The 16,484-nt window shown below is 60.0% G+C and overlaps 3 protein-coding genes across 5 annotated transcripts; 1 reads left to right on the plus strand and 2 right to left on the minus strand.

The window, feature by feature from the left end:
* Positions 1–377: 377 nt before the first annotated feature.
* Positions 378–1,230, minus strand: NDUFS5 (NADH:ubiquinone oxidoreductase subunit S5). The gene is made up of 2 exons (XM_065697757.1): positions 903–1,230; positions 378–637 (listed from the first exon to the last, which is right to left on the minus strand). Exons 1-2 carry the CDS (start codon positions 1,116–1,118, stop codon positions 533–535), a joined length of 321 nt encoding a protein of 106 aa, XP_065553829.1. The 5' UTR covers positions 1,119–1,230; the 3' UTR covers positions 378–532.
* A 1,627-nt stretch (positions 1,231–2,857) lies between these two features.
* AZIN2 (antizyme inhibitor 2) lies at positions 2,858–6,511 on the minus strand. 2 transcript variants are annotated; one of them, XM_065697676.1, is made up of 8 exons: positions 6,268–6,511; positions 6,015–6,188; positions 5,202–5,374; positions 4,940–5,071; positions 4,490–4,655; positions 3,816–4,157; positions 3,404–3,612; positions 2,858–3,090 (listed from the first exon to the last, which is right to left on the minus strand). In XM_065697676.1, exons 1-8 carry the CDS (start codon positions 6,364–6,366, stop codon positions 2,949–2,951), a joined length of 1,437 nt encoding a protein of 478 aa, XP_065553748.1. In that variant the 5' UTR covers positions 6,367–6,511; the 3' UTR covers positions 2,858–2,948. The 2 variants fall into 2 exon arrangements, with proteins under 2 accessions (XP_065553748.1, XP_065553749.1); XM_065697677.1 differs by lacking the exon at positions 3,404–3,612.
* A 2,247-nt stretch (positions 6,512–8,758) lies between these two features.
* AK2 (adenylate kinase 2) lies at positions 8,759–15,612 on the plus strand. Of its 2 annotated transcripts, XM_065697745.1 has the most exons (7): positions 8,760–8,914; positions 9,306–9,431; positions 11,158–11,268; positions 11,361–11,455; positions 12,230–12,302; positions 12,840–13,035; positions 14,893–15,612. In XM_065697745.1, exons 1-7 carry the CDS (start codon positions 8,807–8,809, stop codon positions 14,898–14,900), a joined length of 717 nt encoding a protein of 238 aa, XP_065553817.1. In that variant the 5' UTR covers positions 8,760–8,806; the 3' UTR covers positions 14,901–15,612. The 2 variants fall into 2 exon arrangements, with proteins under 2 accessions (XP_065553816.1, XP_065553817.1); XM_065697744.1 differs by lacking the exon at positions 14,893–15,612 and having other exon boundaries at positions 8,759–8,914; positions 12,840–13,889.
* Positions 15,613–16,484: the final 872 nt, after the last annotated feature.

Below are 16,484 nucleotides of genomic sequence, written 5' to 3' on the forward strand. Positions count from 1 at the left end.
ACTGCTGCTCTGAATCCCAGTGGGAATGAGCTGCTTGTACCAGGTTTTCCCCTCATCCACCACTCCAGTGCCTGGCGAGTGACTGGAAGGAGCCCAGTACACACCAGTCCTGCGTGCTGGTGGGTTTAAGATGAGGTTTTGCAGGACAAGCTTGGAGAAGTGGGGGGATTTTTACAGTTGACTCCCCTTGGTTTTCCTGCAGTCAGTGCAGGGCTGGAAGCACAGAGGCAGAAACCATGAAGGCACCAGGTCCCCTGCTCCAGGAGCATCTGACCCCCTCCAGGGCAGGTCTGCATCACTGCAGGGGTTTGGGGTGTCTCAGGAGCCGCTTGAGCTGTGCTTCAGTTGGGAAATAAAGACAAGACAGAGCCAAAGGCTGTTGGGAAGGAGACATTTACTGGCCCAAGAGGTGCCCGCTGTGGTGTCTCTCCCCTTCAGCAGGAGCCCCACAGCATCACCCGCTTGCACCGCGGCTTTTCTTCCGGCAGGAATCCCATGTCGATCCTTCCACGCGGAGCCACATCCCTATGGATCACGGCCGCGGCTCTTCTTTGCCCTTGTGGTAGTCGGGGGGGGTGTACTTCCCTTCCTTGATCATCTTGTCCCGCTGCTCCAGGATGGTTTTCAGCCGCACGGCCTGGCCGAGCACACACACACGGTGTGGGGGGGGGGGAGCACTCAACGGGTCCCCAAAGCTCCGTGCATGCAGAGCGCCCCCCGCGGCTCAGCCCCTGCAACGCTTTCAGGCTGTTGCAACGCGTTCTAATGCTAACAATAACGGGGGGTTCAGCCCACAGGGGCACGAGCAGCTTCCCCACCGCACTGCGGGGGGGGGAGCTCGCAGCAAGGGGTCCGCAGAGCCCGCAGCGCCCTGCGGAAGGGGCAGAGCCCGGCGCACTCACCAGCTTGGTGCGGTGCATGCACTCCATGAAGTCCTCGTACTCGGGCTGGCACTCGCGGCGGGCGCGGGTCTGGCCCAGGCCGTGCCCGCACTCCACCCACTCCCGCTCGAAGGCGTGACAGGCGCCGGCGTTGCCGTGCGGCTGCGGCATGCTCTGCCGCAGCAGCCACCGGTCCAAATCGATGCCCAGCTGCTGCTGCAGGTCCCAGAACGGCATGGCTGCCCGCCGGCCGCCTCACGACGCTGATACCTCCGGGGCAAGACGAGGCCGCCGCCGCCGTCCTTCACGGGCCTTTCACGACGCTGCCCGACGTCAAGCGCCACCGCAACTGCGACACTCGGCTCGCGCTTTACGGCTGGGAGGCGGTGGCGGAGCGAGGGGGATGAGATGAACCAGAGGCACAGCCGCCTTCCCCGCTAGAGCGCCCCTGGCGGAGCGGAGGAGAGCCCGCCAGCCGCGCCCCAGCGCCCCCTGCCGGCCGCTGCGGCTGCCTCCGAGGCTGTCCCAGTGCTCCCAATGCTCCCAATGCTCCCAATGCTCCCAGTGCTCCCAGTGCTCCCAATGCTCCCAGTGCTCCCGGTGCTCCCGGTGCTCCCAATGCTCCCAATGCTCCCAGTGCTCCCAGTGCTCCCAGTGCTCCCAGTGCTCCCAGTGCTCCCGGTGCTCCCGGTGCTCCCAATGCTCCCAGTGCTCCCAATGCTCCCAATGCTTCCAATGCTCCCAGTGCTCCCAGTGCTCCCAATGCTCCCAATGCTCCCAGTGCTCCCAGTGCTCCCAGTGCTCCCAATGCTCCCAGTGCTCCCGGTGCTCCCGGTGCTCCCGGTGCTCCCAATGCTCCCAATGCTCCCAGTGCTCCCAGTGCTCCCAATGCTCCCAGTGCTCCCGGTGCTCCCGGTGCTCCCGGTGCTCCCAATGCTCCCAATGCTCCCAGTGCTCCCAGTGCTCCCAGTGCTCCCAATGCTCCCAGTGCTCCCGGTGCTCCCGGTGCTCCCAATGCTCCCGGTGCTCCCAGTGCTCCCAATGCTCCCAATGCTTCCAATGCTCCCAATGCTCCCAGCGCTCCCAATGCTCCCAGCGCTCCCAGTGCTCCCAATGCTCCCAATGCTCCCAGTGCTCCCAGTGCTCCCAGTGCTCCCAATGCTCCCAGTGCTCCCGGTGCTCCCGGTGCTCCCAATGCTCCCAGTGCTCCCAGTGCTCCCAATGCTCCCAATGCTTCCAATGCTCCCAATGCTCCCAGCGCTCCCAATGCTCCCAGCGCTCCCAGTGCTCCCAATGCTCCCAATGCTCCCAGTGCTCCCAGCGCTCCCAATGCTCCCAGTGCTCCCAATGCTCCCAGTGCTCCCAGTGCTCCCAGCACTCCCAATGCTCCTACTGTTCACAGCGCTCCCAGCGTCCCCAGTGCTCCCAGTGCTCCCAGCGCCCCCAATGTTCCTAGTGTTCACAGCGCTCCCAACATCCCCAGTGCTCCCAGTGCTCCCAATGCTCCCAGTGCCCCCCCGGGCTCCCAGTGCACCCCATCCCCACAGTTCAGCCCCCCCCCCCAGTCCTCCCATTGCTCCCAGCATCCCCAGTGCTCCCAGTCCCTGTTCTCTCTGCGTGTCCCTGTTCTCTGCCAGCTTGGGTTCTCTGCGGGACCCCCCCCTCCCAGGGCAGAGCTCTCCATCAGGGCTGGTGTGAGCTTGGGGAGCAGGGCAGGAGCCACAAGTCCCCCCCATAGCCCCCCCCCGGCACTCACCCTCCCTATTCCCATATCCCAGCAGTGCCCAAGGTTTGGGTGAGCAGCCCCACCTTCCCTACGGGCACAGCACCCAGCTGCCTATTGCAGCCTGCTTCCCGGCCCCCCGCGCTTGGGAAACGCCTCCTCCGAAGCTCCGGACAACCGGTAATTCCATAACTCCCAGAGCCCGAACCTGCTCGGCCCCACCGCTGCCCCGGCGGCACACACGGCACACGGGCAGGAGAAACCGGCTTTATGGCACAGGCTTCAAAAGCCCCACCGCGGGGCGATGCCGGCGGCGGGCAGGATGCATCCCGTGCTCCCGGGGCTCAGATGATCCCGGCTGGAGCGAAGACCGGGGTGACACAGAGTGACTCTGCCATCTCCCAGCCGCAGGACAGGGGGGTGCAGATGCTCTCGTGGTCGTCTCCGGGTTGTGGTGGCTTCCCAAGGAAGAGCTGGACGGTTTTCCTGCGGGAGGGAGACACGGCAGAGAGCAGCCCCTCGTGGAATGCTGCAGGATAGGGCTGGGAATGGGGCAGCTCAGGGGCTCCCTTGTCCTCCCCCCCGGAACCAGAGGTGGCTTCCCCAGCCACAAACAGCTTCAAGCCTGTCAAGGCTTAAAACCAGAGGAGTTTTGCCTCTGAAACCAGGTTTTTGCAGCTTGCGGTGCTCAGATTTGCCCCCTTCCCTTGGGCAAAGAGCCCAGCTGGAAATCGAGGCAGCACTTCCCATGGGATTCACCCCATCCCCGGCACCCTGCTCACACAGGGCTCCCTCTTACCAGGCCATGCGGGACATGGCGTAGGTGACGTGGGGCTGGGGCCCCGCCGGGGGGGCCGTGCTGATGCTGTAGGCACCCATGTCCTCAAAAATGAGCCAGTCCCCGACCTGCAGCTGGGGCAGGGCCAGGCCCTCGGCCAGGCGGTCGTCTGCATGGCCAAGGGGGCCCCGGAGGCTGCTGCTGTGCGAGGGGTGGTCAGGGCAGGGTCTCTGCAGGGAAGCGATGGGGTATCCATGATGGGGTATCCATTGGGAATGAGGACATCGCAGAGCCACAGGGACCTGGTTCATCACCACCCACCCCAGGAGCCCAGGGACCGGCTGCAGCTCTGCTGCTCTCCCCTGTTATGGAGCCCGGGGGCACGGAGGAGGGCTGGGCTCGGTGGAGGGACCGAGCCAGGCTGGATCCTCACCTTGGGCAGCTGAGGTGTGGGGCAGGGGCTGTCAAACAGGAGGCAGCTGAAGGCGCCGTAGATGCCGTCGCTGAGCTGATAGACGAGGCTGCTCCCGTCGGCAGGGTCCTCTGGAGAGGAGCAGGGAGAGGGCTCAGGGGGGCTCGGGCACTCGGGGGGGGTGGTCCCATCCCAGCCACCGTCGGAGCCGGGATGCTCCGTGGGGGCCTCCTCCCTGGCAGTGATGGTGGCGGCCAGGGTGAAGGCAGAGGTGACGTAGAATCGCCCCGGTCGCGCCATGATCTCCACTCCGCGGCCGTCCGGGAAGTGCGAGTCCAGGGCAGAGTTTATCACAGCAGCCATCTGGAGGGGAGGGAGGTGATGGGAGCAGGTTCAGGTGGAGATGAGGAAGCTCTTCCCTGTGAGGGTGCTGAGGCGCTGGCACAGGGTGCCCAGAGAAGCTGTGGCTGCCCCATCCCTGGCAGTGCTCAAGGCCAGGGGCTTGGAGCAAGCTGCTCCAGTGGAAGGGGTCCCTGCCCGTGGAGCTGGATGGGCTTTAAGGTCCCTTCCAACCCAGACCATTCCATGACTCCATGATAAGATGCTCCCCCTGGGTTAGCTCAGCCCCTCTGCAGGACCCTGACCCACGGACCCTCCACTCTCTGCCTGCTGACCCAGGCACGGGAGCCACGTACCTCTTTGAAGCGGGCCCTGGTGTCCTCGGTGCCAGGGAACCCCCCTCCGATGTCCAGGAGGTGCATCTGGAAGCCCAGCTCCGTGCCCATGTCAAAGGCCAGTTGTGCCGCAGCCACAGCCTGGGCAAAGGCCTGAGGCTCCAGGCCATGGCTCCCCAGGTGGAAGCTAAGGAACAGTCTCTGTCTCAGCAGGGTTTGTGTCCCCAGAGAGCAGGGAGGGGACACAGCGCTGGGACCATCGCTCACCGGCTCCCATTCACCATCCCAATGCCGACTGAGCGGCCCCTCAGAGTCCCCCAGATCCTCTCTGAGGTCCAGACCTGCCCCAAACTGGTCCCAGCAAGGGTCAACCTCCCCAGGTCCCTGCCTTCACCTCACTCCCAACCAGAGCAGCTGGTGGCTCCATGGACCTCCGTGCGGTCCCTATGGATAGAGGACCACGCGCTGTACCTGATGCCAACCACCTCCACAGCCTGCTCCTTCGCCATCTCCAGCAGGTGCCTGCAGGACTTGAGTGCGGTCCCAAAGGCCATACTCGGATGGGCAGAAGGGCTGGAATCAGCAGCGATACCCAACAACATCCTGCAGAGCAAAGCCACCCGGTGCTGAGGGGTTTCAGGCCCTCAATCACCCCACAGCCACCCCACAGCCACCCCACACCTCCTACACCAGCCCCCCCCCCCCCCATGCAGTGATGCTGCCGGACACCCACCGAGCCCGAGGATGGCTCCGGGCCACCTTGCTCAGCTCCACCTCATTGTCAAAGGCCATGAGCTGCACCCCGTGGCTCGCTGCATACTTGATGTGGGCAACCTGCTTGCAGGGGCTGCTGTAGAAGATCTTGTCAGGGGGGACTCCGATGCTCTGAACCCGTGCGATCTCGGCCTGCGGGGACACAACGCACACGCTGAGCCCTGCGCCAGCATCGCAGCCTGGGCTTTGCCAGGGAACAGCCACAGGAGCTCAAAGGGATCATGCTGGACCTTGTCCTGGTACAGGCAGGTGAGAATGAGACCAGGAGGAGAGGAAACAAGTGGGTTTAGCAGGTACGGGGCTGGTGCGTGTGTCCCCGGTGAGCTGCAGCGAGGGTGGCGGTGGCAGCGTTGGTCTGACCCGTCACAACCCCGCACTTTCTCCTCCTGGTACCATTTAACTGTGTACAAGTGGCTCAGCTCCGGTTCCTCCCTGGAATCTGGCTATTGCAGGAGGGAGCAGGGAGCTTTAAAGCCACCAGCAGTTGGATGGTTGTGGCAGCAGCACCTCCGGGACCTGCCTTCCTGCGAGCCAGGGCACCGGTGCCAGAGGCAGGAATGAGGGTCAGAGGGAACAAGCCTGAGCCACCGGGGAGGCCATGGGTTTCCGAGCTGGGTTGGGAGGGTTTTGTCACCTTGTGAGGAGAAACCTGCGCCCTATCGCTTTCTCACACATCACAGAATCAGCCAGGTTGGGAAAGACCTTTACGATCGAGCCCAGCTATTGAACACCCAAAGGATGCTTCCCCCAGGCCGTCCTCCCACAGCCCTACCTTGTTGGTACAGGCAAAGCCCGTCCCCAGCTCCGCCAGCAGCCGAATCACTCCTTCACTGCTGTTGCACTTAACCGGGAAGAACGGCTTCAGACGGGGCAGGGCCTTCAGGAACTGCAGGTGTTTCTTCACGATGTCCCCCAGGTCTGCCACGAAGAAGGCTTGCTGGGCGCCCTGGGGGAAAGCTCCAGTGAGCAGCTCTGGCCTCCCCGTGCCATCCTCTGCCAAGGGAGCAGCGGGCATCGGCCCTCACCGCCTGGCCCGGCTCCACGAGGAGGCTCTCCAGGAGGTCTCTGGTGGTGAAGCCCTCCTCCACCATCATGAAGTTGGACTCATTCAAGTACCCGTTCATGGCTGAGGTGCGGTAACGTGAGTTTGAGGCCTTCTCGAGTAGGGTTTAGCTTCTAAGTATGCAACACAGTGGGAAAACAAGGAGACGAATGAGAGAAGCAAGGTCCAGAAGCTCCACCAGTGAGCACCAGTACACCCCGAGCTCCCACCTTTGCGGCTCAAGCACCAACACAGTTAACACCAAAGCCAAGTTCACTGCAAAGCAGATGGCCTATAGATGCCAGGACACATCCCATCACGCTCTGGCATGCAGCTGGATCTGCTGTACTTTCCATGGGGTGAAGTTCCCTTGTGGCTTTCCTGTCTCATGGACCCAGGCACACAGCCCCATGGAAAGAGGCATCCTGACAGAGCACAGCACAGGCCACTTGCTGAGGATGGTCTGGATCTGCTGTGGTTCCAGTTTCATTTCCCTCCCATGACACAGGGTGCGGAGCAAGGGGACAAGTTAAGCTGCACGGTGTTTCCTGGCTCACACACTGAGCTTTAAGCTCGCACACTTGGCTCCCCTGGATCCAGCCCATCCCATAGCCCAGGGAGCTGACATGGAACATTCCCAGTCCAGACCTGTAAAAGTCCCAGGGCTTTTACAGGTCTCCCTGACCTGCAGTGAGTGGGAGACAGAGGTTTCACTTCTCAGAGCTGCACCTCCTCCCCTGCAGAGCCCTTACAACACTCAAGAGGGGCACTGGGGCAGCAGGATGGTGCCATGCATTGAGCAAGCACTGCCAGGGAAATCCAGAGATGGGGAAGGGGGTAAAAAAATGGGGTTTGAGGCTCTTAAAGCTTCATACTTGGGAAAGGAGAGTGACTCCTCCAGCCTTGCCCTTCACTGCCCATCACCAACCAGCCCTTCACGCGCCCCGGCTGGCACAGAAATGATGTCATTTAAGTGGGTCATTCCTGCCAGCTCATGCCACAGACACACATCCCTCCTCACCAGCGTCTGATGCCTCCTTCCCAAGGTCTGATGCCTCCTTCCCAGTGCTTAAGCACAATGCCAGGGGGGGTCCCCAAGGAACGCCGAGCTCCCGCTGCACCCCAAGGCGTTGCTGTTGCTGGGGGTCCGAGGTCTCTGGACAGAAGCAGTGCGAGGGGTTGGTGAGGGGCACTGAGCCATCATTCCCAACATTCAGCAAGCACAGGCATCCCTCCTCAGCCCCCTCCCGGCTGGGCCGGGTGAACCGGCTTCCCGGCAGCCCCACGCAGGCCCGTGTCGTCCTCCCGCAGTTACCTTAGAAAGCATTTAAACAGGTTTTGCCCATGGATCTCGTAGGAGAATGGAGTGGCCCCAGCGGTGCCTCTTGTCCTGCCCCAACTCCCCGCCTGCCCCGGGCCTCCAGACCCTGTGTCTGGGGGGCCCTGCACCCGTTGTATCTCAGCACCCCCCTCCTTGCTCTGCCTCCCAACCGTAGCCATGGTAACCAATCCCAGCTACCCCATTGGCTGAGCTGCCTCGGAGCATCCTTCATCCCTTCTGAGGAATGCTCCACCCCTCGCCCACCTCATCCAGGGCTGGGGCTGCCCCCAGCAGACACCCCGAGCCCCACCGAGCCCCCCTCTCCGCACCGGCAGCTCATCCCCAGCCCTCCTGCAGGCAGTCATTGTGTGCACAGGGACCATGAAGGGGAAGAGAGCCCAAAATACCTCTGAGATACTGCTGCCAGGGGAAGGAGGCTTCCTGCAGATTAAACCCTGGCTGGCTGGGACACTCACTGGGGGGTGGTGGCGGTGTCAGGAAGCCCACTGGGACTGATTCAGCCCTGGTGCTGCTGCTGCCAGCTTCGGTGGGTTCCCCAGCAGCGGATCCAGCTCTGCCATCCATGCACATGCCCTGTTTGGTCCTGTCTTTGGCTGCATTTGCGCACTTGGGAACGGTTCCACTGCTCCATCCCGCAAACACTGCAGGCTGAGCAGGGCATTTCTTTCTTGTTTCATTTGCAGTGCCCTCTCTGCTGTCACTGAGGAGACAACGCTCTCTCTCAGCTGCCCCTGCAGAGGAGGTGAAAGGGAACGACTTGTCCTGGATACCCGACACTGTGGTCTTGGCTTTGCCATGAGCTCTCCTGGCAACCAGGGCCAAGGGAGCTCTTGTCTCCTGTAAGATCCTGGCTCTGACCGCAGCCAGAGCCGCGCAGGACGTGGGGAGCGGCGCAGAGAGCAGGGCACCGTGCCGCAGAGCACCGCCGGGCTGCGCCGGGGCACACGGCCACCAGCGCCCGCAGCGCGGGGGGCACCCCGGTCAGCGCCGCGAAACCACGCCCACTTCCAGCGAAACCCCGCCCACTTACAGCGAGACCACGCCCACCGCCGGTGCAAGCCCTCCCCTTCGCCGCTAAACCACGCCCATAGGATACGAATGCCCGCCCATGAGTCACGTGATTCCCGGCGTCCCCGCCCATTGGCCGCGGGGCGGGGCGGGCGCGCAGTCGGCGGCGGCCATGGCTCCGAGCGCGCAGCCGGGCGAGGGTCGCGGCCAGGCCTCGGGGCTCCGCCGGGGCATCCGCGCGGTGCTGCTGGGCCCGCCCGGCGCGGGCAAGGGCACGCAGGTGAGGGGGCACCGGGGGGCGCCGGCCTGAACGGCAGCGGCGGTGGGACCGGCCCGCTCGGCTCTGCAGTGGCGCCGGGGTCCGGCTGATCGGCCCGCCCTGAGCCGGGGGTCTCCGTGCCTCTTTCCGCCGGCGGCTCAGCCGTAGGCCTGTACCCGAGCATGGGGCTCTTTGTCCCGGTCCCCTCCCTACGGGCGGCCGCGGGGACCCGGTCTCCGGGCCCCGGAACCGGCGCTCCCGGCTCAGCAGGGCTGCCCGCCGGGCCCTGCCACGTGTTTGCCGGCCGGACAGCGGGAGCAAGGCCGCGCTGGGGCTTCATCCCCTGGCTGGGCCTCAGCCCCTCGGAGCCGTCCCGCTGAGCACCTCCCGGTGTGTCTGTGTCCTCCCGCAGGCCCCGAAGCTGGCAGAGACCTACTGCGTGTGCCACCTGGCAACCGGCGACATGCTGCGGGCCATGGTGGCCTCGGGCTCCGACCTGGGCAAGCGCCTCAAGGAGACGATGGACGCCGGGAAGCTGGTGGGTACCGGGGGTGTGCTGGGAGGGGAGGCGGGTGGCAGCGCTGGAATGGGAGCAGCCCAAATCCACCTGGTAATTAGAAGCCTCGGTGACAAAAGGGGAGGGAGGCAGATTGCAGGGTGAGGGCAGGGGCGGGGGTTTCCCTTCTCGTTATCCTGCAGGCGTAAACACCCTCTCTGAACACCTCCTCTTCACAGTTGCTCCTTGCTTACCAGCAGCCCGTGTCCCTCTCTGTGCTCAGGTGGGGTGCGAGGGGTTCCCTGGCTCCTCAGCACCGAGGTGAAGCTTTATCCTTGGAGCTGCGGGCTGTTACAGTCATGCTTTGTAGCTCTGGTCTCACTTCATGTCGTAGCTGGGCTCCTCTGGGCTGGATGACTTTGTTCAGAGGGTCCCAGCTCTGCATAAAGGCCATTTGCCTGTAACTGTAAGGCAAAAATAGATGTAGGGGTGTTGCTGAGCTAGTTACAGTGGGTACTGGGTAATGCTGTGCAAGAGAGATTCTTTGGATCCCCAGGGGACAAGAGCTGGGGCCTCTGACACACTGCTTTTCTGAGGGTCTTGCCAAAATGACTGAAAAAGGTCATTAGGGACAGCAAATTGCAGTGATGTGCCCCAAAGCAAAAGGGTATGGGGCAGATCCTGGGCACTGCTGCTGGCTCATGGGCTCACAGCCCCACACAGAGACTTTGCAGGCCGCAGGTTGGGAGGACAACGTGGCGTAGCTCCAGCTTTCACTCCAGGCTTGCATTGCAACACCGAGCCTGCAATAGCCCAGCTGGTTATGAAAGATAGGGCTGCTATCTGGTGCTGCCGGTGCTATCTGCCATGTGTGTGCGGGGCAGCTCCACAGGGCGGCCGTGCAGGTACGGCCCAGCACCATGCTCTGGCTCTGCGATAACTTGGCTGGGCCACAGCACGGCCTCAGGATGGGGCTTTGGGCTCAATTAGGAAGCAGAACCCCTTTCTCTGAAGGCAGTAATCAGGAACGCACAGAAGGGGCTTGGTGCTTCCCCCAAACTCCCCCCCACCCCAGCACTTCCCATCCCAGGGTGCTTGGTTGTATGTTGGCACAGTCTGGTCCCTGATCCTGCTGGGTCCCAGCTGCGGGTGTTGGAGAAAACGGCTCTGCTGAGGGGAGCTGCTCCTGTATAAGCAGCTATTGTTGGGGCTGCCGTGCCCGTTAGTGCCTCCCAAACGCTGCTAATCCCGGTGGTATGTGGGAAAAACCAGGCAGCGAGGGCAGAGCCTGTCAGCCATTGACGGCATTTACCTTCACACCAGGTTTATGAGTCAATGAGCAACTGCTTCACCCTTCCTGGCTTCTGCAGGGCCCTGTGGGTGAAGGTACAAAGTAGCAGGAAGTAGAGGTGATGTTGTATCTGGTATTGTGACCTCCCTCATCTCCAGAGTTTGTCTTCAGACTGCAGGTGGCCCTTGACACCCAGCAACCTTTGGAACAGAGGTGTTGTAGCACTGGTCCAAGTCCCTCGTGTGGAGTGTGGCAGTAGCCACATGGTGGTGGGTGACACCCATGGCAGGGAGTGCTACAGGTCTGAACATGCAGCTTCCACCCTGTTAACTCCTGTCTTTGTGCACCAGGAATGCTTGTTCAAACAGCCTGGTGTGACGAGAGCAGCTCTGGAGGTGCTGTGTGTAAAATCGGGCTGTCCTAGAATCACTTAAGGCAGAAAAGACCTTTAAGATCCCTCCTGTGCCTCCTCCCCAGGTGAGTGATGAGATGGTGGTGGAGCTGATCGAGAACAACCTGGACTCCCCTCCCTGCAAGAACGGCTTCCTCCTGGATGGCTTCCCGCGCACCGTGAAGCAAGCGGAAATGGTACGTGTGAGCTGCTGCTCCAGCACCTCCTCCCTCCCTGGACGCCAGCTCCTCTGCCGCTGTCCTGCTGAGGTGGGTACTTTCTTTTGCAGCTGGATGAGCTCCTGGACAAGAGGAGAGAGAAGCTGGACTCTGTCGTCGAGTTCAGCATTCCCGACTCCTTGCTGATCCGGAGAATCACCGGACGGTAAATCCTTTTCTCCCACTCGGGATGTGGGGTTTCCTGCTCTGAGTGTGGTGACCCAGGTCAGCCTTTAGGCTGTGCTCTTGCTCTTCTGGAGCTGTTGCTGCTCCTTTGAGCAAGAGAAGGCTCCAGGGAGACCTTAAAACAGTCTTCCAATATCTAAAGGGGGCTTACAGGAAATCTGGAGAGGGGCTTTGGACAAGGGCCTGTAGGGACAGGCCAAGGGGAATGGCTTGAACCTGCCCGAGGGGAGACTGAGCTGAGCTCTTAGGCAGAAGCTCTTCCCTGTGAGGGTGCTGAGGCGCTGGCACAGGGTGCCCAGAGAAGCTGTGGCTGCCCCATCCCTGGCAGTGCTCAAGGCCAGGTTGGACACAGGGGCTTGGAGCAAGCTGCTCCAGTGGAAGGGGTCCCTGCCCGTGGCAGGGGTTGGAGCTGGAGGAGCTTTAAGGCCAAACCCTTCTGGGATTCTATATTTTAGCACTGCTGAGCATCCTGTCTGGGCTCAGTTGTGGCCCATGATGGCCCCTGTTTGCCCTGTGTCACCCTCCCATCTCCAGGAGCTGGCTCTCTTCCCCAGGAAAGCATAAAGTAAAAGCTCCATCTCTTAGCACAGCTGCTTTTTTCAGGCTCCTGAAGAGGCCCTTGGTACAGAAATAACCAGAAGAGGTTTTTTCAGAGCACAGAGGCTGATGGGGCTGCTCTTGCAGATGTTCAGATGCTGCTGAGTTTGAGGTTCAGGAGAGCTCGTCCTTTGCTGACTCTTGCTTTCTGTCTCAGGCTGATTCACCCAGCAAGCGGCCGCTCTTATCACGAGGAGTTCAGACCCCCGAAAGAGCACATGAAGGACGATGTATGTGAGCTTCCCAGGCTGCAGCTTCCCTTGCTTTGGGTTTAGCTGATGCTTTGCAGCATCCCTGGAAAAAACCTCATTGCTTTCCTTCTCTTCTACCTCCTGTCCTGGCATTCTGGGGAGCGTGGGGATCTGCCTGGGCAGCCTGAGGCGATGGCACAGGATGAGTGAAGGGCATGGCTGTTCCATGGAGCCGTGCAGGACTCTGTCCGTAGCTGGAGTTGCAGTGGGTTGTGACTGGTTTCCCTGCTGGGGAGCAACTGTAGCCTGTTCTTAAGGCTCCTTTGGCTGCTTTTAGCAAGCAGAGTGGTGTGGGGGAATGGCCATGATGCTGAATCCTCCTCTGTTCAGTGACTGCTCTGGGACTGCTTTGGCTGCGCTGGGTTCACCCCACTCTCCCCTGCAGACCCCGGGTATCGCTCCTGCAGCTTAGGGCTGTGTTTGGAGGAGGGGAGCATGGGTTGTGAGAGCTGCAGAGCAAAGGGGGCAGCGCACCAGGCTGCAGCCAGCTGGAGACTGTCCCCTTGCTTCTCCCAGGTCACTGGAGAGCCCCTGATCCGCCGTTCAGATGATAATGAAACAGCCCTGAGGACGCGCCTGAAGGCCTATCACACCCAGACCGCCCCCCTGGTGTCCTACTACAGCAAGCGTGGGATCCACACGGCCGTGGATGCCTCCCAGTCTCCTGACGTGGTGTTTGCCAGCATCCTGGCAGCCTTCTCAAAAGCAACATGTAAAGACCTGGTTCTGTTCATTTAGGGCTCTGTCCCAGGACGGAGCTCGCTCGCTTTTCTCTCTGTCTTTCCATCTCTTGTCTCTGGGGCCAGGGAGGGTGAAGAGCTGAGCAGAGTAGAAGAGGAGGGGACGAGGGGATGCGGCCCAAGGCAGGGCTGTGCTGATTCCCTATTAAAGGAGCTGTTAACGGTCTCTGTGTGTCTGCGGATGCCGGAGCTTTGGCCTCTAGAGGTCGCGGCGAGCCCGAGCACCGGCTGCCGGGAGCGGGGTTTTCATCCCCTGGCTCTAAAGGCTTTTGTTTCACTCGAGAAGGAGGTGAACTTGCAGCTCCTCCTGGCTGCTCCCCAGCAGGAGGTTGGGGAGCAGGCCTGGGTGCTGGGTAGGTGATGCTCTGTAGGCAGTGACACACAGGGTTACTTTAGGAAGCAGTGAAGGGCTTTCTGTGTGTGTGTCACCTGGGGAGGGGCAGTTTGAATGCTGCTGCTCAGGGCTGGCTCAGCTTGTCCTGGTTCTATGGGTGTTACTCTCTGTGGGGCAGGTTTACCTGAGAGCTCAGCTCATCTTCCTCCCATTCTGCTGGGGTTTTAGGGCAGAAGAGGGGGGGTAAGAGCTCTGGAGGTTTCAGCCTCTCCTCATTTGTGGGCCTTAATCTAACAAATATTAGCGAGGTGCTTTCTGCTTTAACAACTTGAAGTCTCTAATCAGAGCCTAACAGTCACTGTGGTGATCTGAGGACAAGAAAGGGACCTGGGCTTTATCTCTTCACTCTTGCCTTGGCTTTGGCCAAGGAGATGAAGATGTGTTGAGCTGCTCCTGATCCCACAGTCTAAATAAAGCCTTATTGCCAAACAACTGCTTTCTCAAGGCCTGAGACAGCGTTATTAACCACTGGCTTCACGTGCCCTTGAGCCAGCGACCTTCATTGTGAGCTCATGGAAAAGTCTTTGTTCCTTGAGCACATCCTGCTGCTCCATTAGGATACTGTGTGTGGTGTCTTAGTGCCGTTATACTGCTCTGTGGTGACCCTGCAGGGCTGCCGGTGGCCTTTGCCCATGTGGGGCTCCAGCCTGGCCTGGAGGACCCTGCTATCAGTGCAGACTGGCCCAGATGAGACTTTGGCCATTAGCCTTCCATGTGTTATGGAGTGATTTGGTGGTGGAGTCCCCTCCTGTTTGGAGGAGTTGAGCTGGCTCCCTCCACACTGAGCTCTGGGTACTGTGTGTCCGCTCCGGATGCCGCATCCTCCGGAATCCCGTGCTCTTTTTGTCTGAGAATCACTCTGTGTCTTCAGGCGTCCTTTCCAGGGAAACCCACCTCTTCCAGTAAACTGGGAATACTCTGGGGAACTGAAAGCACTTGACTTGTTGCTCTTGAAAGCACACAGCTGCAGGGAGAGAGGGGTTGGGAGTGAGTGGAGCTTGTTTCCTCAGCAGCCCTCCGGGTCCACTGGGATCCCCTAGATGGGGGGAGAGAGAAAGGGCAGCCCTGGTGTGTGGCATAGGACTGTGGGGCTCCAGGGGAGCGTGTGTTAGAGCTGCCCCAGTGTCTCTGTGACTATAAAGAAGGTCTGAGTGGAAGCAGCTTTTAGCTGAAAGCATCTCGAGAGAGTCAGAGCCGCAGCTCCCTGCACGCTGCTGTAATCCAGGGAAAGCTTCCCAAGCAGTTGACATTCCTGGATCTGGCCATGGTTTTCCTCCGCAGCAAGAACAATGTGTTCTACGCTCTTGTTTCTTTCCCCCCCTTTGTGCTCACTTTGCATCCAGCTTACAGCCTTTTCCTGCCTTAAACCAAGATTACTTTGGGGGTTTTCTTTATTTTTTCCCTAAATCTGTGTTTTTGTTCCCATTTATTCCAGCTGAGTGACTCCACGAAGCAGATGAGACACCACCACACGCTGCACACTGCTACAACACCCATTGCAGCAGGGAAGGGGGGGTATGACTGATGGGAGGGGAGGGAAGGAGGTGGTAGACAAGGGGCTTGGGGGCTGATTTGGTTGGCTTTTGGTTGGATTCCTTATTCAGCACAATCATTGTGAAGAGGAGATGGGCTTCTCCTTCAAATCACTGACTGGGGAGGGAAAACCATGGCACAGGGTGAGACATCTCCGGCAGGGACCAGGTCCCTGGCCTGTGAGGAGGGGAGGGGTAGATGCTGTCCCAGGCATCTCCCCTGGGTACCTTGAGGCCACTGCTGTGATTTTCTTCCTATCAGCGAGGACCAAACTGAACAAATGACTCATGGAAAGGCCAAGGAAAAAAAAGATGCCAGGTCTTTTCCTGGAAGTTTTGTTCTTGTTCTGCTGCATTCCTGAGCCCTGGCACAGGGACTGCTCAGGGCTGCTCTGGGCTGAGCGGAGGGGCTGTGGCTGTAGTCCCAGCCTGCCTTGGCAATGGGGTGGCTTCACTGTGACCAAGCTGGAATTCTCACAATGCTGGAGAAATGCAAAAGAGCCTTTTTTCTGGAATGATTGCAGAGCTAACACTGAATCGGGCTGGTTTTGCATTTCTTTTGAGCTCAAATGGTGCCTTTGTCTAACCTCTGAATCAAGAATAAAAGAACCCCTTTACATTTTTGTACCTGTTGCTGTGTCCTCTTTGCCTTGCAGGCTATGGGAGAGGAGCTGGATGCCACTGTAGGCAACTAACACTGGGCCTGATCCTGTCTTGATGTTCTGTGCAGTTGGAACTATGGCTTGGAATTCCTCTTCTTCCTCTTCCCTGCTGGATGTGTTCTAATGCTTTATCACCATAGCAATGGTGTCTTCTGGTTTGCTCTCCTGTTTAGTCAGGCATGGCACTGAAAGCACTGAGCCCTCTGTGTATCCTGACCCTTTCTGGCCAAAGCTCCTTTCAGGGATGGAATTCCAAACCTTTTCTACCTTCCCTTCACACTGCCAGTGCATGCAGGAGCTGATGTTATTTCCTTCTCTCCTCCTGCAGCAACTGGAAGCCTCATGCTTTATCTTCTGCTTCTGCTCGGTTGCTTTCTGCCTTTTGTAGCTTCTTGTGTCTCTCTGTTCCCCTCCACTGGTGCTTCTTGAAGTACCAGGGGTAAAATCTGCTCTAACACAAGGAAGAAGAGCAGTTCCTGGCCTCCCTTTACCCTGTTTCTGTGCTCTGATGGGTTTAGCACCTCTCTGTACCTTCACTTAGCATTCCCTCCCTGTTGAAAGCAGGTTTGTGGTGTCCTTCCCATGTTTTGCTGATGGATGTTAAGCTGGGCTCTTCCTCATTGTTTGGGATTGTGTCCTCTACTGCTTGCCTGCTGCTGTTTAAAACCTGTTCTGCCTGCTCTTCCTGGCTTTCCAGTACGTGGGATGGAGGAGTCCTGGCTCCTCTGAGCTGGGCTGCTTCTGTTTGGGCCTTACCTAAGTGTGGAGCATGAAAGGAGCTGTGGGGAGGCTGTTTTCCTCCAGCCTCCATCCTCCGTGGCTGGCTCTGTTCT

This window comes from Lathamus discolor, chromosome 18 (assembly GCF_037157495.1).
Source record: "Lathamus discolor isolate bLatDis1 chromosome 18, bLatDis1.hap1, whole genome shotgun sequence".
Classification (NCBI taxonomy): domain Eukaryota; kingdom Metazoa; phylum Chordata; class Aves; order Psittaciformes; family Psittacidae; genus Lathamus; species Lathamus discolor.

Coding starts and splice junctions, on each gene's coding strand:
- NDUFS5 (XM_065697757.1), bottom strand. CDS start 1,118: ATGCCGTTCTGGGACCTGCAGCAGCAGCTGGGCATCGATTTGGACCGG. Junction 638..902: donor GCATGCACCGCACCAAGCTG/GTGAGTGCGCCG, acceptor GTGCTCGGCCAG/GCCGTGCGGCTGAAAACCAT.
- AZIN2 (XM_065697676.1), bottom strand. CDS start 6,366: ATGAACGGGTACTTGAATGAGTCCAACTTCATGATGGTGGAGGAGGGC. Junction 5,072..5,201: donor CGGAGCCATCCTCGGGCTCG/GTGGGTGTCCGG, acceptor TTTGCTCTGCAG/GATGTTGTTGGGTATCGCTG. Junction 4,158..4,489: donor CCAGGGCCCGCTTCAAAGAG/GTACGTGGCTCC, acceptor CCTCCCCTCCAG/ATGGCTGCTGTGATAAACTC.
- AK2 (XM_065697744.1), top strand. CDS start 8,807: ATGGCTCCGAGCGCGCAGCCGGGCGAGGGTCGCGGCCAGGCCTCGGGG. Junction 8,915..9,305: donor GCGCGGGCAAGGGCACGCAG/GTGAGGGGGCAC, acceptor GTCCTCCCGCAG/GCCCCGAAGCTGGCAGAGAC. Junction 11,456..12,229: donor ATCCGGAGAATCACCGGACG/GTAAATCCTTTT, acceptor TTTCTGTCTCAG/GCTGATTCACCCAGCAAGCG.